Raw genomic sequence first — 25,133 nt, forward strand, 5'->3', positions numbered from 1 at the left:
ATAGACCGATATGGACCTAGTTAGGCATGGTTGTTAACATATGGTCGTTAACAACCATGCTTAACTAGGTCCATATCTAGCACAATGTATCAAATTTCAACTCACTCGGATGAAATTTGCTCCTCCAAGAGGCTCCAAAACCAAATATCGGGATCGGTTTATATGGGGCTATATATGATTATGGACTGATATGGACCACTTTTGGCATGGTTGATAAATATCAAACACGATCACCACGTACCAAATTTCAAGCAGATCGGATGAATTTTGCTTCTCCAAAAGGCACCGGAGGTCAAATCTGGGGATCGGTTTATATGGGAGCTATATATAATTATGGGCTGATAGGAACCAATTCCTGCATGGTTGTTGGATACCATATACTAACATCACGTACCAAATTTCAACCGAATGGGAAGAATTTGCTCTTCCAAGGGGGTCTGGAGGTCAAATCTGGGGATCGGTTTATATGGGGCCTATATATAATTATGGACCGATTTCGACCAATTTTTGCATGGGAGTTTGAGGCCATATATTAACACCACGTACCAAATTTCAACTGAATCAGATGAATCTTGGTCTTCCAAGAGGCTCCGGAGGTCAAATCGGGGGATCGGTCTATATGGGGGCTATATATAATTATGGACCGATGTGGACCAATTTTTGCGTGGTTGTTAGAGACCATATACTAACACCATGTACCGAATTTCAGCCGGATCGGTTGAAATTTGCTTCGCTTAGCCAGCCAAATCGGGGGATCGGTCTATATGGGGGCTATATATAATTATGGACCGATGTGGACCAATTTTTGCATGGTTGTTAGAGACCATATGCTAATACCATGTACCAAATTTCAGCCGGATCGGATGTAATTTGCTTCTCTTAGAGTGCTCGCAAGCCAAATCGGGGGATCGGTTTATATGGGAGCTATATATAATTATGGACCGATGTGGACCAATTTTTGCATGGTTGTTAGAGATCATATACTAACACCATGTACCAAATTTCAGCCGGATCGGATGAAATTTGATTCTCTTAGAGGCCTCGCAAGCCAAATTGGGGGGTCCGTTTATATGGGGGCTATACGTAAAAGTGGACCGATATGGCCCATTTGCAATACCATCCGACCTACATCAATAACAACTACTTGTGCCAAGTTTCAAGTCGATAGCTTGTTTCGTTCGGAAGTTAGCGTGATTTCAACAGACGGACGGACGGACGGACGGACGGTGATGCTCAGATCGACTCAGAATTTCACCACGACCCAGAATATATATACTTTATGGGGTCTTAGAGCAATATTTCGATGTGTTACAAACGGAATGACAAAGTTAATATACCCCCCATCCTATGGTGGAGGGTATAAAAAATTATACAAATAAAACTTTACGAAAATTTCCAAAGAAATAAAATTATTCGAAAATTTTCTATGGAAATAAAATTTTGACAAAATTTTCTATAGAAATAAATTTTGACAAAATTTTCTGTAGAAATAAAATTTTACCAAATTTTCAATAGAAATAAATTTTGACAAAAATTTCTATAGAAATATAATTTTAACAAATTTTCAATGGAAATAAAATTTTGACAAAATTTTCTCTAGAAAAAAATGTTATTTAAAATAAAATTTTGACAATATTTTCTAAAGAAATAAAATTTCGCGAAATTTTTCTATAGAAATAAAATTTTTTAATCATTGTTGTTGTTTTGGATTTCAGCTTAAAACCATGCATTGACTAAACTACAAGTGTAGCTTAACCAACAGAGCAAAAGAATACTTGTCAAATTTATTTGGGCAAAGCCCTATAGACTGCAAGATGGTTGGACAAAACTATGAACCAATTATCAGAATAAATTCAGGCAGTTCACTAAAGCCAAAAGTTAACCACACTTGAACCTTCCGAAAAAAGGTTCTACATGATAGCCGGCTTTGTCTGTTTGTACGAATTTATTTCGGCATAAGCCGGCTATCATGTAAAACCTTTCTTGTACCACAGTGGTGGTGAAGGGTATAAAAATATATAGATATAACATTTTGCAAAACATTTCTATAGAAATAAAATTTTACCAAATTTTGCAATAGAAATAAATTTTAACAAAATTTTCTATAGAAATAAAATTGTGACAAAAATTTCTATAGAAATAAAATTTTGAGAAAACTTTTTATAGAAATAAAATTTTGACAAAATTTTCTATAGAAATAAAATTAAAAAAAATCTATAGAAATAAAATTAGAAAATAAATAATAGAAATAAAATTTTGAGAAATAAAATTTTGACAAAATTTTCTATAGAAATAAAATTTTGACAAAATTTTCCATAGAAAAAAATTTTGACAAAATTTTTTATAGAAATAAAATTTTTAAAAAAAATTTTCTATTTTGCGAAAAATGTCTATAGAAATGAAACATTACCTTGCCATAGGCAACAGCCCCAATAATTTGATTGTGGATGACAGTTCTTAGTAGAACTTTATACGCAATCCATGATGGAGGGTACATAAGATTCAGTCTGGTCGTGCTTTCGGCCGTATATACTTAATGTCTATATAGCCCTCTAAATTTTCTCTCTAGTTAACCGCCCACTCATTTCAAGCAGAATTTTCCAAGGCTATCTTAACGAAGATTCGTTTATATTCGAGAGTTTAAAAGTCTAATTGTTTTTTTATCTACTTGTACATGACTAGCGTGGCAGTTTCGTCCATCTGAGTTGCTTAGTTGTTCATCTCCTTTACATGTCCTACTTTAGTTTTAACTACTTGTTGGAAATGGTTTAGTTGTTTCTGGAAATGTCTGCAGATGTTGGTACTTGGCATATGAGAGTGTTAAATTCATTGGGTTAACTCTTACGTGACGTGGCTTTTAATCAAACGATTAAAAATTAAACCCACTTTCCTAAATTTCCCCATGGGCAAAGAGAATGATGAGGAATACAAATCTTGACAATGTCTTGTTTTAGTTCCAAGACAAGAGCAATATAAACCAACAATTTTATATCTTACAACGTTGTGAAAAGAATAAAAATACGGTTTTTCTTTATAGTCAAGTCTGAAAACCATATCAATATGTTATTAGCAACTCTTTTAAGAGTTCAGAGTTTTATGAGGATTAAGTAGATATTGCTGTTCTGCATAACCAGAATTGGTATTTTTTCTTTTTTTTGTAATTAAATGGGATGTAATTTTTAACACTCTATGAAAAAGCGATCATACTGACCGTTGCTTGCTTACAACATGCACTTCGACCATCCTAACACATTTTTCGTCGAGTATTATAACACAACACAAACAAGTAAATACGGGCTTAAGATCGACCGAGCCGAATATTAAATACCCACCACCATGAATCAAATAATATATGTTAATTGCTTCCATTTGAAAACTCTTTGTCGATTAGATATAGAATTTCAGGTGGATTTGACGACCAAGCAAATATGTACACCAACAAGGAAATCGATAGGCTTAACACGAGGGGGCTATACCAAAATATGGATCGATCCATACCATATTCGCTACGGATTCAAATACCCCCAGTTTTTGAATTTCGGGTAAATCATATAAAAATTGGGATGTCTAGACGCACACGAGATAAATTGGGAGATCGGTCTATAAAGCAATTACCAAACAAGTGGACCGATACACACCATCTTTGGCACACTTCTTTGTGAACCTTAAATATATTTAGATTTCCAATTTCAGACAAATAGGATACAAATTATCATTTCTAGAAGCCCAAGAAGTTAAATCGGGAGATCTTCTGCAAACTTGTTAAAGAACCCAACACTTGTTTATGAAATTCGGGCAAATCAGATAAAAAATAGGATATCTAGACGCTCAAGAAGACAAATCAGGAGATCGGGCTATATCAAAACGTTGACCTCTTGGCATACTTATGTGTGGACCAAAAATATTTCCATGATATTTAATTTCAGGTAAACCGAATAAAAATGTCGGTGTCTAGAAGCTGGGTTTTTGGGGGCTATATCGAAATGTGGACCAAATTGCACCATAGCTTTTTCCTCTATAGTTTTTTCGCCAAATTTGATTGTGAACGTAACCTAAGTACCAAACCAACTTAAGTTACGTTCATAACTTAAGTAACCAAAAACCAAGAATATACGGACTGGTCCGAATCTTAACTACACATGCAGAAAAGAATCGTGCCCCAGCAAAAAAATTGTGTTTCCAAAGGCACAACTTTAAAAGCACTTCCATAAGATGTACTTCCAAAGATATTCTTTATTTTAACTACACACGCACAAAACTATTTTTCTGATTCAATCACGAAATTAATTGACCCAATAATTTTTTTAATTGAAATGTCTTCAATCACAGAAATATTGGTATCAATTAAAAAATTAATTGAAAGTCAATTAAAAAATTAATTGATGCTATTAATTTTTGTGATTGATTTTTGTTTCAATTAAGAAATTTGTTGAATCAATTAAATTTTTAATTGAATATTTTTTAAAACTCAATTAAAATTTTAATTGGAAAAATTTTAGTGAAATTTTTTCTGAGCAGGAAGTTCTTTTAATTCAATTATTTATAACTCACCTGTTTCTTATTTTTAATGGGTAATTTAAATTTTTATACCCACCACCATGAGATGGGGGTATATTAACTTTGTCATTCCGTTTGTAACACATCGAAATGTTGCTCTAAGACTCCATAAAGTATATATATTCTGGGTCGTGGTGAAATTCTGAGTCAATCTGACCATGTCCGTCCGTCCGTCTGTTGAAATCACGCTAACCTCAGAAGGAAACAAGCTATCGACTTGACACTTGGCACGAGTAGTTGTTATTGATGTAGGTCGAATGGTATTGCAAATGGGCCATATCGGTCCACTTTTACGTATAGCCCCCAAATTTGGCTTTCGAATCCTCTAAGAGGATGAAATTTGGTACATGGTGATAGTGCATGGTCTCTAACAACCATGCAAAAATTGGTCCACATCGGTGCATAATTGGTCCACATCGGTGCATTCAACTTAAAAAAAAAAATATTCATATAATCTCATGTGTAGAAAATTTTATTTATGTATAGATATGTATACAATATTTATACCCTTCACCACTACTGTGGTACAGGGTATAATAAGTTTGTGCATTTGTATGTAACGCCAAGAAGGAAAAGTCTGAGACCCATCGTTTAGTATACCGATCGTCTTAGAATTAAATTCTGAGTCGATTTAGCGATGTCCGTCTGTCTGTCTGTCTGTCTGTCTGTCTGTCTGTCTGTCTGTCTGTCTGTCTGTCTGTCTGTCCGTCTGTCTGTCTGTTGATGTATTTTTGTGTGCAAAGTACAGCTCGCAGTTTTAGTCCGATTGTCCTAAAATTTGGTATAGGGTGCTGTTTCGGCTCAAAGACGATCCCTATTGATTTTGGAAAAAATCGGTTCAGATTTAGATATAGCTGCCATATATATTTTTCGCCGATCTGGTCATAATTGGCGTGTATATCAACCGATCTTCCTCAAATTCCGTACATCCGAATATTTTATGAGTCTCGAAAAACTTGCAAAATATCAGCCAAATCGGTTCAGATTTAGATATAGCTCCCATATATAGCTTTCACCCGATTTACACTCATTTGCCCACAGAGGCCAATTTTTTGCTACGATTTAGTTGAAATTTTGCACAGGGAGTAGAATTAGCATTGTAGCTATGCGTGTCAAATTTGGTTGAAATCGGTTCAGATTTAGATATAGCTCCCATATATAGCTTTCGCCCGATTTACACTCATATGACCACAGAGGCCAATTTTTTGCTCCGATTTAGTTGAAATTTTGCACAGGGAGTAGAATTAGCATTGTAGCTATGCGTGCCAAATTTGGTTGAAATCGGTTCAGATTTAGATATAGCTCCCATATATAGCTTTCGCCCGATTTACACTCATATGACCACAGAGGCCAATTTTTTGCTCCGATTTAGTTGAAATTTTGCACAGGGAGTAGAATTAGCATTGTAGCTATGCGTGCTAAATTTGGTTGAAATCGGTTCAGATTTAGATATAGCACCCATATATAGCTTTCGCCCGATTTACACTCATATGACCATAGAGGCCAATTTTTAACCCCGATTTAGTTGAAATTTTGCACAAGGGGTTGAATTAGCATTGTTGCTATGCGTGCCAAATTTGGTTGAAATCGGTTCAGATTTAGATATAGCTCCCATATATATGTTTTTCTGATTTCGACAAAAATGGTCAAAATACCAAAATTTTCCATGTAAAATCGCCACTGTTTAGTCGAAAAGTTGTAAAAATTACTCTATTTTTCCTTAACTTCTAATGCATATATATCGAGCGATAAATCATAAATAAACTTTTGCGAAGTTTTCTTAAAATTGCTCCAGATTTAAATGTTTCCCATATTTTTTACTAACATTGTGTTCCACCCTAGTGCATTAGCCGACTTAAATTTTGAGTCTATAGATTTTGTAGAAGTCTATCAAATTCTGTCCAGATCGAGTGATATTTAAATGTATGTATTTGGGACAAACCTTTACATATAGCCCCAACACATTTGACGGATGTGATATGGTATCGAAAATTTAGATCTACAAAGTGGTGCAGGGTATAATATAGTCGGCCCCGCCCGACTTTAGACTTTCCTTACTGGTTTTTTACTAACATTGTGTTCCACCCTAGTGCATTAGCCGACTTAAATTTTGAGTCTATAGATTTTGTAGAAGTCTATCAAATTCTGTCCAGATCGAGTGATATTTAAATGTATGTATTTGGGACAAACCTTTATATATAGCCCCCCACACATTTGACGGATGTGATATGGTATCGAAAATTTAGATCTACAAAGTGGTGCAGGGTATAATATAGTCGGTCCCGCCCGACTTTCTACTTTACTTACTTGTTTTATAATATTAAATTGAGCCGACGGGCTTTTTGGGCAGCAAAAAAATCACTGACTTCTTTAGTCGGCACATTTATTCGGCGATGAACCGAAATTAATGTTAATCCATTGAGTCTACTCTCGCTAGTCGAATTTCTAAGATACGTCTTTAATCTCTTCATTGTTGAAAATGAACGTACGGATGAGCAGGGATGGAAAATGCAGTACTATAGTACTTTTTTCAATACTTTTTCACCCCAGTCAGTACCGTAGTACCCCCGCGAAGGATTTAGTACCTTTTGTGTAGACGTTTTTGAGTCGATATCAGATTTATGGTACAATGGCTTTGAAATATTTTAATATTTTGAGAAAGTCTTTATCAACCTTATTTGCTAATAGTCTTTTATAAATATGGCAAAACAGACATCAGACAGAAAATCTCGATTTTGTAAAAGACATAGTCAAAAACAGGATTTTATTGAACTTCAAGAATGTTTTAGTCGAAAAAAGAATGCGATTCTGTATTATCGATTGTTTATTTCGGTAGAAAATGTTGTCAAAATTTTATTTCTATATAGAATTTTTGCAAAATTTTATTTTTATAGAAAATTTTGTCAAAATTTTATTTCAATTGAAAATTTTGTAAAAATTTTATTTCTATAGAAAATTTTTGCAAAATTTTATTTCTATAGAAAAAATTTTGCAAAATTTTATTTCTATAGAAAATGTTGTCAAAATTTTATTTCTATCGTTTAATTAATTAATTTTATTTTTATAGAAAATTTTGTCAAAATTTTATTTCAATTGAAAATTTTGTAAAAATTTTATTTCTATAGGAAATTTTTGCAAAATTTTATTTCTACAGAAAAAATTTTGCAAAATTTTATTTCTATAGAAAATTTTTGCAAAATTTTATTTATATAGAAAATTTTGTCAAAATTTTATTTTCTTTAAAATTTAGTCTCTTGACAATAATCTTCCAGTGAAATTTTTGCTGAAATTTATTAAAAAGTACCTTTCCGCTCAAAAAATACCTTTTTTGTACTTTCTTAAAAATTGTATTTTCCATCCCTGAGTAACTGGCAAAGTGACCAAAATTTTTAAAAGAATATGCACGTTTGGAAATATCTCTTTATTGCACTCTCCAAGTGCTTCCATCGCTTAATTAGGCAGGTTCTTTTCGCAGTTTTGCGCCATTTCATTTACACATGTGTGTTTGGCTGTTTCGTTGTTGTTGCTATGGCCAAACAAAGCGAGTCATATTCACAAAAAGAACAACAAACACACATAGAAAGCAGAAAGACATTTTCCAAAAATTAAATTTGTGGTGCGAGAACAAAAACAATTTGTTTTTTTTCGACCGTCGTTTGACGGGCTTTTCAACTAGTATTCTATGATTTGTGCAAGTTTTATAGGTAAGCGTTTTTTCAAAATAAAACCTTAAGCTTTTCTTCAACATCTTCGATAAGATTTTTCTATGCGGCTAAAAATATATATTTATTTATATAAAAATATTCATTCATTTCGGGGGGTTTGATCCCCCTCACCCCCCCCCCCCCTGAATACGGCCTTGGCTACCATATAAACTGATACCCAGATTTGACCTCCGGTGCCTTATGGAGAAGAAGCATCCGATCTGGTTGAAATTTGGTACATGGTGGTAGTATATGATATTTAACAACCATGCCAAAAGTGGTCCATATCAGTCCATAATCATATATAGCCCCCATATATAAACCGATCCCGAGATTTGGTTTTGGAGCCTCTTGGAGGAGCAAATTTCATCCGAGTCAGTTGAAATTTGGTACATTGTGATAGCATATGGCCGTTAACAACCATGCCTAACTAGGTCTATATCGGCCTATAGTTATATATAGCCCTCAGATAAATCAATCCCCAATCACACAAAAATTGGTCCATATCAAGTTCATAATTGTATGTAGCCCCCACATAAGCGACCCCCATATTTCAATTCTGGGTCTCTACGTATCGCGCAAAAAGTCCATATCGATTCGCAATTATTTGTAGACTTACTTATGCAAACCTTTTTTGTCTAATATATATACCACGTATGGACTAACTCACAATTTAGAAAACGATGTTAAGAAGTTTTAAGATGCAACAACCCAAGTAATTCGATTGTGGATGGTAGTCGTTCGTAGAAGTTTCTACGCAATCCATGGTGGTGGGTACATAAGATTCGGCCTGGCCGAACTTATGGCCGTATATACTTGTTGGTCCTAAAATACCTCTTTTCCAATTTCAGGTAAATCGGATAAATTGGTCTACATGCGGGCTATACCAAAACATGGACCGGTAAGCACCATTTTCGCCACACCTATTTGTAGTCCTAACTTTATATATTCAGATAATGATATATCGACGGAATGACAAACTTATTATATCCTTATCACCATTGTATGGTTGTGATAGACAAATAAACAAATAAATCGGGTTTTATATAAATAGATGTTTTAGCGATAAAAAGAGGTCTTCATTTATCTAAAACATTGTTCCTCAGGAAAAAATAACTTTCTTCAGCATACCCACCATTACAAGGGTCCAATCAATATGACTTTTATATCCGAATAACAATTCCTCAATTGAATAATCTCCAGAAACTTTCAAAAGATTAAAGATTTTCTACATTAATAACTAGCGGAATAAATCTGTGAATGTTGGTATTGACCACAAGTATTTATTGTGGTGTGTGTGCATCTCATGCATAGAAATTACAATGTGGAAAAAAAATTTAATAAATTTATCACCTTTTTCTTTCTTTTCATTTTTCCAGGACTTCAATAAATAATCCATTCATATGTTGTAGAACACTACAGCTTCCTAGCAAATAAAAGCCAATTCTGTGAGGAGAGAAGAAAAAACTATAAACTGTTCTACATTATAAGCGCATTAAAAAAAGGCCAATGAAAATCTACGATAGTGGAAAATGCACATATAAATATCGAAGGAGAAGAATTTCATAAAAAAAAATCAGCGAAATCGAAAAGTAGAAGAGAAATAAGCATCTTCTTCTTTCTACCACTAGAGGATTCTCTTCGTGCAGCTTTTAATAATAAAATTTTTGGAATTGACCAAAAACGAGGAACCTACAAAGTCGTAACGGAGAAAGACGAAAGCTGTCTGAGGCTATAAAGGCAATGCAAAATGTAATCTTCAAAAATGCATCTCACAACATTATGGATGAGGATAATGACGTTACTTATTACCCACAGGTCATTGAGCAGCAGCTGGATGAAAGGTCAGTAGATGTGAAGCCCAAATCACATCGTAGTCGTTGTCGTATGCTGGCCAACAATAAAAGACATCGTTGTAGTAATCTCATTATCTCTGGCAATAGTGATTGCCATAATCGGAACGTCATACGTTCCACTTGTCAGTCTCCTTCCTACTTGGAAGGAGCAATACAGCGACATCCCTCCCATTTAATGATACGTGCCATGACAGCTGCAGCAACTGCGGCCACAAGTATTGCTGTGGCAGCAGCCACTTCTGCTCTCACCATTGGTGTTGCCTCATCCACATCCACTTCATTACCCATATCGGACATTGAGAGTATGTCATCCGATGTGTCCTCAATGTCAGGCCAGGAAAGACTTAAGTTTGTCTACGATAATTCCATATCGGCTGCCCAAACTTCCAGCCTGGATGAGAATATCATCAATAACACCTTAATATTCGGTACATCATATGTGATGGGCTCATCGGCCACTTCGTATGCATTATTGAATGACTCTTCCTGGATTAATGGTTCATCTGCATTATTTTCCTCAACATCATCATCGTTGTCATCTTTAGCATCCGTATCACCAGCACCTGCATCCATAAATGAGGGAGTTAATTTCACATCGACCACAGCTGGTTCGGATGATTGGTCCCACTTCAATGATCTCATCTTGTCATGGCAAGGCGTCTGCCTGATTGCTGTATTCTGTATCTTAATTGTGATCACCATTATTGGCAATACTTTGGTCATAATGGCCGTTATAACCACGCGACGCCTTAAGACTGTTACCAATTGTTTTGTGATGAGCCTTGCTGTGGCCGACTTTTTGGTGGGCATATTTGTGATGCCACCAGCCGTAGCTGTACATTTGATAGGTAAGTTTTGTGGAAGATATTGCTGATGAACTGGGAAAATGATAATAATAACTTAATAAATAATAAATGAAGTACACAGTTTTTAGAAATTTCCATAAAATAATTTATATATAGTTTTTATACCTACCAGCATATAATGGCAAATTTTCCGACTATATACTTTCTTGATCAGAGAGAAATTTTAAGACGATATAAGCATGTCCGTCTGTCTATTGTAATCAGCCTTCAATTTCAATAATGGCTCTATCGTCCAGAAATTTGGCATAGATTTTCTCTTTTGTCTGCACGCAGGCCAAGTTCGAAGATGGTTTATATCAGGTTTTTATATAGCTCCCGTATAAACCAGGTTTTCGTATAGCTCCCATATAACCGATCCCTCGATTTAGGACCTTGAGCAGCTATATACCGCAATTTTCATGCGATTTGCTTGAAATTGAAAATCTAGCAAAATTTTAGGTCCACAAATGGATGTACCAAATATGGTGTGTATCGGTCCATGTTTTGATATAACCCCCTGATTGACCGATCTCCTCCTTAGTGATTTCTTGAATGTCAAGACACCCAATTTTCATCCGATTTGGCTGAAATTGAAAATGTAAAGATATTTTAGGTCCACAAAGGATTATGGCGAATATAAAGCGTATCGGTCAACGTTTTGGTATAGCCCCCATATAGTCCGACATCCAGATTTGATTTCTTGGGCTCCTAAAACCGTAATTTTTATCCAATTTACCTGAATTCAAAGTCTTGACATATTTTAGGCCCACAAAAAGTGTACTGAGTATGGTGCGTATCAGCCCATATTTTGGTATAACCCTTTATAGATCAATATCCCGTCTAAAGACCCCAATTTTTATCCTATTTGGCTGAAATTCAAAATGCAAAGGTAGTTGAGGTCCACAAAGAGTTGTGACGAATATGACTTGTTCGGTCCACGTTTTGTTATAGCCCCCATTTAGAACGATTTGATTTTTGGTACTTTATGTCCACAACGAGATGTGCCGAATATGGTGTTTACCGGCCCAGGCTTTGATATAGCTCCCATATAAACCGATCCCCCGATTTGGAGTCTTGAGCAGCTATATAACACAATTTCCATGTGGGGGGTATATTAACTTTGTCATTCCGTTTGTAACACATCGAAATATTACTCTAAGACCCCATTATATATATTCTGGGTCGTTGTGAAATTCTGAGTCGATCTGAGCATGTCCGTCCGTCCGTCCGTCCGTCTGTTGAAATCACGCTAACTTCCGAACGAAACAAGCTATCGACTGGAAACTTGGCACGAGTAGTTGTTATTGATGTAGGTCGGATGGTATTGCAAATGGACAATATCGGCCCACTTTTACGTATAGCCCCCATATAAACGGACCACCAAATTGGGCTTGCGAATCCTCTAAGAGAAGGAAATTTCATCCGATCCGGCTGAAATTTGGTACATGGTGTTAGTATATGGTCTCTAACAACCAATCAAAAATTGGTCCACATCGGTCCATAATTTTATATAGCCCCCATATAAACCGATCCCCCGATTTGGCTTTCGGAGCCTCTAAGAGAAGCAAATTTCATCCGATCCGGCTGAAATTTGGTACATTGTGCTAGTATATGGTCTTTAATAACCACGCACAAATTGGTCCACATCGGTCCATAATTATATATAGCCCCCATATAAACCGATCCCCCGATTTGGCTTGCGGAGCCTCTAAGAGAAACAAATTTCATCCTATCCGGCTGAAATTTGGTACATTGTGCTAGTATATGGTCTTTAATAACCACGCACAAATTGGTCCATAATTATATATAGCCCCTATATAAACCGGTCCCCCGATTTGGCTTGCGTAGCCTCTAAGAGAAGCAAATTTCATCCTATCCGGCTGAAATTTGGTACATGGTGTTAGTATATGGTCTCTAATGACCATGCAAAAATTCGTCCACATCGGTGCATAATTATATATAGCTCCATATAAACCGATCGCCAGATTTGACTTCCGGAGCCTCTTGGAATACCAAAATTCATCTGATTCAGTCGATAATTGGTACGTGGTGTTAATATATGGCATCAAACACCCATGCAAAAATTGGTCGAAATCGGTCCATAATTATGTATAGCCCTCATATAAACCGATCCCCAGATTTGATCTCCGGAGCCTCTTGGAAGAGCATAATTCATCGGATTCGGTTGAAATTTGGTACGTTATGTTAGTATATGGTATCCAACAACCATGCATGAATTGGTTCATATCAGTCCATAATTATATATAGCCCCCATATAAACCGATCCCCAGATTTGACTTCCGGTGCCTTGTGGGGAAGCAAAATTCATCCGATCTGGTTGAAATTTGGTACGTGGTGGTAGTATATGATATTTAGCAACCATGGCAAAAGAGGTCCATATCAGTCCATATATAAACCGATCCCGAGATTTGGTTTTGGAACCTCTTGGAGGAGTAAATTTCCTCCGAGTCAGTTGAAATTTGGTACATTGTGCTAGTATATGGCCGTTAACAACCATGCCTAACTAGGTCCATATCGGTCTATAGTTATATATAGCCCTCAGATAAATAGATCCCCAATCACACAAAAATTGGTCCATATCAAGTTCATAATTGTATATAGCCCCCATATAAGCGACTCCCATATTTCAATTCTGGCTCCCTACGTACCGTGCAAAAGTCCATATCGATTCCTTTTTGTCTAATATATACCACGTGTGGACTAGCTCACAATTTAGAAAACGATTTAAGATACCACAACCCAAGTAATTCGATTGTGGATGACAATCTTTCGTAGAAGTTTCTACGCAATCCATGGTGGAGGGTACATAAGATTCGGCCTGGCCGAACTTACGGCCGTTTATACTTGTTTTTAAATTGTATTTCTATTGATAATTTTTTCAAAAAAAAACTTAAAAATTTTATTCAAAATATTATTTCTATATATTTGGTCATAATTTGATTTCTATAGAAAATTTTATTTCTATAGAAAATTTAGACAAAATTTTGTTTCTGGAAAAAATTTTATTTACTACACAAAAATTTTTCAAAATTGTATGATCACTGATACTCACAGCTAAGTCGAAAACTTTCAAATTTTTCAATGAATGAATCATAAATGTATTTTTGGAAATTGTCTAAACAATTATAAATATTTCATAAATATTGCCCGAGATTTTGTAGAAGTCTGATTTGAGATTTTATCAAAATGTAGATCTAAATACAAAGTTGTGCAGAGTATATTATAATCGGCCCGCCCGACTTTAGACTTTCCTTGCATTTTTATACCCTTCACCACTACTGTGGTACAGGGTATAATAAGTTTGTGCATTTGTATGTAACGCCAAGAAATAGTGGTCATAGACCCATCTTTTAGTATACCGATCGGCTTAGAATTAAATTCTGAGTCGATTTAGCGATGTCCGTCTGTCTTTATATGTAATTTTGTGCACAAAGTACAGCCAGTAATTTAAGTCCGATCGTCCTCAAATTTGGCATAGGGCCGTTTCTTGGGACAGAGACAATCGCTATTGGTTTTGGAAAAAATCGGTTCAGATTTAGATATAGCTGTCATATATATTTATCCCCGATTTGGTCATAGTTAGCGTGTTCATCAACCGATTTTCTTGAATGACCGTACATCCAAATATTTTATGAATCTCGAAAATCTTGCAAAATATCAGCCAAATCGGTTCAGATTTAGATATAGCTCCCATGTATATCTTTCGTCCGATTTGGACTCATATGACCACAGAGGCCAAAGTTTACTACCGATCTTCGTGAAATTTTGCACAGAGGGTGGAATTGACATTCTACCAATGCTTGGTAAATTTGATTGAAATCGGTTAAAATTTAGATATAGCTCCTATATAATCTTTCGTCCAATTTGAACTTATATGGCCACAAAAGCCAGAGTTTTGCCGTGATTTGCTTCAAATTTTGCACAAGGGGTACATTTGATAGTATCGTTAAGTGTGTCAAATTTTGTTAAAATCGGTTCAGATTTAGATATAGCTCACATATATATGTTTCGTCCGATTTGGACTTATATGGTCTCAAAAGCCAGAGTTTTGCCCTGACATTAACTCAAATTTTGCACAAGCGGTATTTTTAACGATACTATTGTATGTGCCAAATATGGTCAAAATCGATTCAGATCTTTGCACAAGGGGTACGTTTGATAGTATCGTTAAGTGTGTCAAATTTTGTTAAAATCGGTTCAGATTTAGATATAGCTCACATATATATCTTTCGTCCGATTTGGACTTATATGGTCTCAAAAGCCAGAGTTTTGCCCTGACTTACTTCAAATTTTGCACAAGCGGTATTTTTAACGATACTATTGTATGTGCCAAATATGGTCAAAATCGATTCAGATCTAGATATAGCTCCCATATATATCTTTCGTCCGATTTGAACTTATATGACCTCAAAATCCATGGTTTTGCAGTGATTTGCTTCAAATTTCGCACAAGGAGTACGTTTGGTAGTATCGGTAATTGTGCCAAATTTGGTTGAAATCGGTTCAGATTTAGATATGGTATGGTATGATATCTTCCGTCCGATTTGCACTCATATGACCAGGGGGCCAAAGTTATACTGCCATTTACGTGAAATTTCGCATAGATAGCAGAATTATTATTCTAACTATACATGTCAAATTTAGTCAAAATCGGTTCAGATTATATATAGCTCCCATATATACGTACACCAGAGTTGGGGAAATTTGGTAGACTGTTACACATTTTAGACCCATTTTTAATGGAAGTGTCCTCCAATTAACTGGATAGCGTTAGCCGATTTAAATTTTAATTCTAGATATTTTGTAGAAGTAAAAAAATTGCCTCCTTTATGTTATATAGCTTCCAGCAAATGTGAAGTAGTTGAGATGGTAACACAAATTTTGGCCTACCTAGGGGTGAAGGGTATAATATAGTCGGCACCGCCCGACTTTAGACTTTACTTACTTGTTTTGTTGTTAAAATTGTGTTACGTCCCATAACGTTAGATTTAAATTTTAAGTACATAGATTTTGTAGAAGTATATACAATTTTGTCTAAATCGATTCAGATGCAAATTCATGCATATGGGAATATAAACCTTTACATAGCTCGCAACAAATTTAAAGGATTTGAGATAGTATCAATAATATTGGTCCACAAATACATATACTGTTAGTATCTTCTCATATTATGATGGGTATTTATATCATTATTTTATTTATTAAACATTGCCCTAAATTTGAAATATAGAGTTCAATTGGCATCTAATGTGAAATTAAGACCTTTTTTTGCACACATAAATAAATACGATACTTTATATCGATCCACTTACGGTACCCCCACAATAGAACTACAAATTAGTGGTATTAAAATGAGATTTAGTCATATTACCCGGAGTCGACTCCAGAGTCGGAGTCGAGCTGATGAAAAATGCTGCAGTCGGAATCGAGCAAAATTGGCTCGACTCCACAGCCCTGATTTGTACATGTTAAACATTTTATATTGAACATTTTAAAAATATATTAAACAAATTAACATGTTTGACTGGAGTACTAATTTTTGGAATTTCTTACCAACAATTGTTGTTAACACTCACAAAAAGACAAATAGATTTCATAAAATCGAATATTTTGTAGAATCAATATTTCTATGAAATTCGATTATGAAAAATTGAATATTCGAATTTTGATTAGTAAAAATAATCATAAAAGTCGAAAAATCGATTATTGGTTTATACTATAGATCCCTAGGCCCAATTAACCAACAACGATGATGAGTTTGCACAGGAAACTATTATATTTGAGTCATGGTGGTGGGTATTTAAAATTCGGCAGGGGCGAACTTATTGACGTATATACTTGTTTTGTGGTGTTGTCGTATCTTCACAGAATGATTACTTTCTATGTTATGGTCCATGTAACCTTCACATAGATCATATTTTCATATTTTTTGTTGTTTATTTATTTTATTTATTTAAGATTTTCTAAATGAGGGCCTAAGGCTTAACATTTATGATGGCACGAATATGAGCTTCATCCTGCCCAAATGCATGACCCATGTAATTTTTTGGCGACATTTAGTAGCCTCATTACATTGTGATCTCCTTTGTGTTATTGACTTAATAGACTACGTCTTCGACATTAAATGACGAATGAAAATTTCACCCTTGCCTAGACAAAAGACATCAAAAATATTCCCACGATACCCGCTCAACATTTTTCACAAATATCCTGCAAAACAAATTGAGTAATAACTTTCTTCAAAAGTTAAACAATTCAATTTAGAACTTGTAATGCCCCCCAGCTGATGTAGCCTTAACCGAATACCCAAGGAAAAGGGAAAAGAGTTATGTGAGAAATATCCTTTTACACAGCTATAACCACTCAAACCGAAAACAAGTATATACAGCAGTAAGTTCGGCCGGGCCGAACATTAAATACCCACCACCATGAACCAAATATTAGGGTTTCCTTTGAAATTTCAGGAGGGCTTGAGGACTTGGGGACACTTCCCGAAGATAAGTTTAAAGATTTCACCTATGAGGACTATATCAGATTCTGGATTTATAAGAACCATGTTTGAGTTTTAGAGGAATCATTAACATCTCTTGTAAGTGTGCAAGAAAATTATAAAATAACGTCTTGATTTGAAACCTTAAATCTGTAGATTTTCACCCGAGAAGTAAAATCTGGAAATTTTACATTGAGTTTCAAGCAATTTTCATGATCAATGCGCCTTCTATGCCCTCAAGAAGTGAAGTCGGTCTATATGGAGGCATTACCAAATGGACCGATAAAAACTTAATCCGATACACGTTTTTGTGAGTCTAAAATACCAGAATATTTACAATTTCAGGCAAATCGGATAAAAACTACGGTTTCTAGAAACCCAAGGAGTTAAATCGGGAGATCGTTCTTATGGGGGCTATACTAAAATATGGACCAATACTCACCGTTTTCGACACACTTCTTTATGGGCCGAAAATACCTCTAGATTTCCAATTTCAGGCAAATTGGATAAAAACCTCAGATTCGAGAAGCCCAAGAAGTAAAATCGGGATATCGGTCTATATGGGGGTTATACCAAAACATGGACCGATACTCACCATTTGTGGCACACCTCTTTATGGTCCTAAAATACCTATAAATTTCCAATTTCAGGCAAATTGTATATAAAGTACGGATTCTAGAAGCCCAAGAGGTAAAATCGGGAAATCGGTCTATATGGGGGCTATACCAAAATATGGACCGATACTCACCATTTTCGGCACACCTCTTTATGGTGCTAAAATACCTCTAGATTTCCAATTTCAGACAAATTGGATAAAAACTACGGTTTCTATAAGCCCAAGACCCCAAATAGGGAGATCGTTTTATATGGGGACCATACCAAAACATGGGCCGATACCCACAATTTTTGGCACACGTATTTGTGGTCCTACAATACCTCTAGATTTCCAATTTCAAGTAAATTGAACAAAAACTGCGGTTTCTATAAGCCCAAGAAGTAAAATCGGGAGATCGGTATATATGAGGACCATACCAAAACATGGGCCGATACTCACAATTTTTGGCACACGTATTTGTGGTCCTATAATACCTCTAGATTTCCAATTTCAGGTAAATTGAATAAAAAATGCGGTTTCTATAAGCCCAAGAAGTAAAAACGGGAGATCGGTCTATATGGGGGCTATACCAAAACATGGACCGATACTCACCATTTTTGGCACACCTCTTTATGGTCATAAAATACCTCTAGATTTCAAATTTCAGGCAAATTGGATAAAAACTACGATTTCTATAAGCCCAAGACCCCAAATCGGGTGGTCGGTTTATATGGGGACTATATCAAAACCTGGACCGATATATCCCATCTTCGAACTTGACCTGCCTGCAGACAAAAGACGAGTTTGTGCAAAATTTCAGCATGATTGCTTCATTATTGAAGACTGTAGCGTGATTACAACTGACAGACAGACAGACAGACAGACAGACGGACAGACGGACATCGTTATATCGTCTTAGAATTTGTCCCTGATCAAGAATATATATACTTTATATAGTCGGAAATCGATATTTCGATGTGTTACAAACGGAATGACAAACTTATTATACCCCCGTCACCATTCTATGGTGGTGGGTATAAAAAGGAAATCAAAAGGAATTCCCCCTAAGATGTCTCCAAGTTGTTTCAGGACTTTGTTGAGTATTTGTGCAAAAAACGAAACAAGAAAAAAAAAACAACATCAGAAGTTTGTATTACATTAAGGAATAATTTTCCTTTGATGAAATTTTGAAAGGCATAGTAGACCTTTAAATTATCCCTCTATCACAATTCTTTAAAATTTCCGAGGTCTTTTTACCCTTAAATTTCGAAGGAATTTGGCTTTAAGTGAAATAAACCATTTTTTAAAGACAAAAAAAATGAAAAAAATCTGTAAAAACTATGTACCTGAAAAATATTTGCCAACTCCCAAATATTTATGTTGTATGATATTTTGTATGTAATGGGGAGGGAGAGTTGGTTTTTTCCCCATCAATGAATGCTAGCCAAGCTAAGAAGGCCACAGGCATACTGACAACATTTGAAAATATTGCAAAACCCTAGAACAACAAACTCCCATTTTATATTTATATTTCATTTCTTTACAAAATGTTATCCCAAATATTCTCAAGAGCCATAGAAAATATGGTCGTCTATAAAATCGTAGTAGATTAAGGCAATTTCTTTTGCAGAGATTATAAAAAGAAAATTTATATTCTTGATGTCAATTTGAAGGCGTAATACTCACAAGTCACCTGTGATTACCTGACAAATGATAGAATTTTTTTGGCATTTTGTTTTTTTATTGAAGATATCATAAGGTAGACAACAAATTATAAAAAAAAAAAAAACGAGAAAATAATTTAAAAGAAACCATCGAAATGTATGAAGTTAAAACTTTAGTATAGGGCTATTAGGTACGTCATTGCACAGTGGGGCATTTAGATGGGAAAAGTATCTACGTTTAGGCTATGTGAGTGAAGATAAATTGTAAATAGCTAAGACACAAACCAGACAGATTTAGCCGCGCACCGAATGGGTTAATTGAGTTATGCTAAGGTGAACAAAAAATGGTTCTATATGTTTTGACTACTTTTTATCAATAATAAATTAACTAATCGACAAATTTGAAGCCATAATAAAGGCCTAGGAGCGCACATTCAGAAAATAAGGTCACATCGATCAAAAACACAATAACGATTTAGATATTGTAGAAATAAAACCGCACTAATTGATCCTTAAATTTTATAAATTCAGGCCACTGTGCAAAACTGCCCAGGATAGTTTGGTATCAGAAGAAAGGTCGTAACGTGTAATTTCAGGCTATATGGTCGCTTTATTCGAACCAGAAAAGTGTGTTTTATCCAATTTATTGGAAAAATACTAACTTGGATGGATTAATATATAGAAAAATGCCCCACTGTTCAATCCTGCCCAGGATATTTTGGTATCGGGAGAAAGGACGTGGCGTGTACTTTATGGTTTCTATATTCGAAATCAATCCAGAAAATCGTGTTTTACCCAAGTTAATAGGAAATTACGAACTAGGATAGAAATACAGAGAAAACTGACCCACTGTGCAATCCTGCCTAGGATATTTTGGTATCAGGTCACGCCCCTTCTCCCGCTATCAAAATATCCTGGGGAGGATTGCACAGTGGGGCATTTTTCCTTATATTAATACATCCAGGTTAGTATTTTTCCATTGGATAAAACACAATTTTCTGAATTGGTTTCGAATATAGCGATCATATAGCCAGAAAGTACACGTTACAACTTTTCTCACGCACAACTTTTACAACTTTTCTCACGCACATCAAAGAGTTCATGTTCTTAAAATGCGAATGAAAATTTTTTTAGCATAGAAGCCGAATTTTTATGACAGAAAGTTGTTTTCTTTGTCCAAAAGACTATATAAAGTCGTTTTGTTCTTAAAGTTAAGTGATTCGACTTAAAAATGAGTATATTTACATGAAATAAATTTTTTTTGTTGCGGTAACACTTGCCGATGGCAAGGTATCTTAAAACTTCTTAACACCGTCTTCTCAATTGTAAGTTAATCCATACGGGGTATATATTAAACAAAAGCAAGTATATACGGCTGTAAGTTCGGCCAGGCCGAATCTTATGTACCCTCCACCATAAATTGCGTACACTGTTAGAAAAATATGTTTTTCATATGTTCCGATATAAACAAAATGTGTTTCGGGCACAATTTTAAAACACAATATATTTAAGTGCAAACATGTAATGTTCCTAAACTAGCACTAAATGTTTGGGACATCTATGTTAATATGTTAGAATATATTATGTTTGGGGCATAAATGTTTCATAAAAATCATATGTGTAAATGCAAACTTATATATATTAACAAATTTCGACTAAACATACATATGTTGTGATATTTTATTCAAAGCGACAGAGAGAGTATAGAGAAAGAAATAGAGATGGAAACCGGGAGAGTTGACGAAAGATATCAACATAACACAGCGAAAGAATCAAAAGAGAACAATTTCTGTGAAATCGCTTTTATGTTGTTTCGGAAAACTGTTTTATGATAAGGAGAATAATTGGATATGCTTAAGTCTAAATATTATTTAATTTGAATATTAGAATGAGTATTCGGAGTAACGAGAATAGACATTTGAAAAACAAACAGCATATGTTTTCGCCTTGAGAGCAGCATTTTATGTATGTGTGGACATGTGTTTTGTTTATCATTTTGGCATTATGGGCACAATTTTTTTCTTGGTTCGTTAAAAGAAATCAGGGGTCTCCATAAAAATAACGAAAGGGCACTATACTCTTTTTAGAGTTGGGGCAGTAAAATGATTAATAACCCACATTTCGAAGTTTCATTATAAAAATTTAATATAGTATAAATATAAATGTGTAAATTAAAAAAAATGTGTTCGGTCGGAGCAGGGATTGAACCCACGACCCTTTGCATGCAAGGCAGACATGCTAACCACTGCTCCACGTGGCAAACAAATGTATGTTTCTGTTGAATAATGTTATGTTTGCATGTGCTCGTGGGCGCTGCAAAATATGTTATATAAATGTAACTTATAACGATAATTATCTACTGGTGACTATAACAGCTACGTAGTCCAGTGGATAGTGTGTTGGCTTACAAACTGTATGGTCCTCGGTTCGATTCTCCGTGCAGGCGAAAGGTAAAATTTAAAAAAATTATAAAAGTGAATAATTTCTTCAACATTATTTTTATTACAGAAAAAGGTGCCAAGAACTAAAATATTTCGTGGAATTGAAAATTACGAGTATTTTGGGCAATGAGCACAATCGTCTTTGGGAAAAATTCTTCCAAGCATATAATATTTTTGGGTTCAAAATGCTTCCAAACATATAATATGTTCACATAAAACAAACATATTAATGTTTCGGCAGTATCCAATAATATATGTGCTTCCTGCAAAATATGTTTGGAACATATGTTAAAGAAACGATTTTTTTTTTTGAGGGTGTTGAAATTTCTACGAAAGACTGTCATCCCCAATCGAATTAATTGGGTTGTGGTATCTTAAAACTTCTTAACATCGTTTTTTAAATTGTGAGATAGTCCATACGTGGTATACATTAGACAAAAAAGGTATGTATAGGTAAGTCTACAATTAATTACGAATCGATATGGACTTTTTCACGGTACGTAGAGAGCCAGAATTGAAATATGGGGGTCGCTTATATGTGGGCTATATACAATTATGAACTTGATATAGACCAATTTTTGTGTGATTGGGGATCTATTTATCTGAGGGCTATATATAACTATAGACCGATATGGACTTAGTTAGGCATGGTTGTTAACGGCCATATACTAGCACAATGTACCAAATTTCAACTGACTCGGATGAAATTTGCTCCTCCAAGTGGATCCAAAACCAAATCTCGGGATCGGTTTATATGGGGCCTATATATGATTATGGACTGATATGGACCACTTTTGACATGGTTGTTAAATATCATGTACTAACATCACGTACCAAATTTCAACCGAATCGGATGAATTTTGCTCTTTTAAGGGGCTCCGGAGGTCAAATCTGGGGATCCGTTTATATGGGGGCTATATATAATTATGGACCGATTTCGACCAATTTTTGCATGGGTGTTTGAGGCCATGTATTAACACCACATACCAAATTTCAACCGAATCGGTTGAATTTTGCTCTTCCCGAGGCTCCGGAGGTCAAATCTGGGGATCAGTTTATATGGGGACTATATATAATTATGGAACGATGTGGACCAATTTTTGCATGGTTGTTAGAGACCATATACTAACACCATGTACCAAATATCAGCCGGATCGGATGAAATTTGCTTCTCTTGGAGGATCGGCAAGCCAAATTTGGGGGTCCGTTTATATGGGTGCTACACGTAAAAGTGGACCGATATGGCCCATTTGCAATACCATCCGGCCTACATCAATAACAACTACTTGTGCCAAGTTTCAAGGCGATAGCTCGTAATTTCAACAGACGGACATGCTCAGATTGACTCAGAATTTCACCTCGACCCAGAATATATATACTTTATGTGGTCTTAGAGCAATTTTTCGATGTGTTACAAACGGAATGACAAAGAATTTTCTATAGAAATAAAATCTTGATAAAATTTTGTACAGTAATAAAATTTTAACAAAATTTTCTATAGTAATAAAATTTTGACAAAATTTTCTTTAGAAATAAAATGTTGGTAGATTATTTTTGGGGATTGGCTATATATACTATAGACCGATATGGACCAATTGTGGCATGGTTGTTAGCGGCCATATACCAGTGGATCGGATGAATTTTGCTCTTCCAAGGGGCCCGGAGGTCGAATCTAGGAATCAGTTTATATGAGGGCTACATGTAATTATGGACCGATATGGACCAATTCCTGCATGGTTGTTAGAGACCATATACTAACACCACGTACCAAATTTCAACCGAATCGGATGAATTTTGCTCTTCCAAGGGGCTCCGGAGGTCAAATCTGGGGATCGGTTTATATGAGGGCTATATATAATTATGGACCGATTTCGACCTATTTTTGCATGGGTGTTTGAGGCCATATATTAGGTTAGGTTAGGTTGTACCTAATTTCAGCCGGATCGGATGAAATTTGCTTCTCTTAGAGGGTCCGCAAGCGAAATCGGGGGATCGGTTTATATGGGGGATATATATAGTTATGGACCGATGTGGACCAATTTTTGCATGGTTGTTAGAGACCATATGCTAACACCATGTATCAAATTTCAGCCATATCGGATGAAATTTGCTTCTCTTAGAGGGCTATATATAATTATGGACCGATGTATACCAATTTTTGCATGGTTGTTAGATACCATATACTAACACCATGTACCAAATTTCAACCGTATCGAATGAATTTTGCTCCTCTTAGAGGCTCCGCAAGCCAAATCTGAGCGTCGGTTTATATGGGGGCTATACGTAAAAGTGGTCCGATTTGCAATACCATCCGACCTACGTCAATAACAACTACTTGTGCCAAGTGGATAGCTTGTTTCGTTCGGAAGTTGACGTGATTTCAACAGACGGACGGATAGACATGTTTAGATCGACTCAGAATTCCAACACGACCCAGAATATATAAAGTATGGGGTCTTAGAGCAATATATCGCAATATTTATACCATCCACCCCATCCTATGGTGAAGGGTATAAAAAAATAAGAAGAAAAATAATTTCTAATTTTATATTTAAAAGTGAATTGTGTTTTAAATGAATCCTTACTTGAATTCTTCGCTTCCTTGCCTCGGAAGCAATACCAAAATCATTTGTGTAAAGACAAAATCTTTGGAACCGTGCATGCTTTATCTTCAGTGTAATGTTGGTTATATTTCTGGGTGTATTAGGTTAGGTTAGGTGGCAACCCGATGTATCAGGCTCACTTAGACTATTCAGTCCATTGTGATACCACAGTGATGAACTTCTCTCTTATCACTGAGAACTGAGCTCGATTCCATGTTAAGCTCATAGCCGAGCCCGAACGGTGTTCCACATTGCAGTGAAACCACTTAGAAAAGTTTTGAAACCCTCAGAAATGTCACCAGCATTACTGACGTGGGAAAATCCACCGCTGAAAAACTTTTTGGTGTTCGGCCGAAG

At 35.4% G+C, this 25,133-nt stretch overlaps 1 protein-coding gene across 4 annotated transcripts in view; it reads left to right on the forward strand.

Annotated features, from left to right (window-relative positions):
- The window catches only part of TyrR (Tyramine receptor), a 323,171-nt gene that overhangs the window by 256,465 nt on the left and 41,573 nt on the right, over positions 1-25,133 (forward strand). For 3 of the 4 annotated variants that reach the window (XM_075290670.1, XM_075290671.1, XM_075290668.1), the window contains exon 4: positions 9,641-10,965. In XM_075290670.1, coding sequence (XP_075146785.1) covers positions 10,005-10,965 — 961 coding nt within the window. In that variant the 5' untranslated portion in view covers positions 9,641-10,004. Of the gene's footprint in view, positions 1-9,112; positions 9,163-9,640; positions 10,966-25,133 lie in introns of all 4 variants that reach the window. The other variant, XM_075290669.1, reaches the window with a different exon arrangement.

This window comes from Haematobia irritans, chromosome 1 (genome assembly GCF_050003625.1).
Source record: "Haematobia irritans isolate KBUSLIRL chromosome 1, ASM5000362v1, whole genome shotgun sequence".
In the NCBI taxonomy this organism is placed as follows: Eukaryota; Metazoa; Arthropoda; class Insecta; order Diptera; family Muscidae; genus Haematobia; species Haematobia irritans.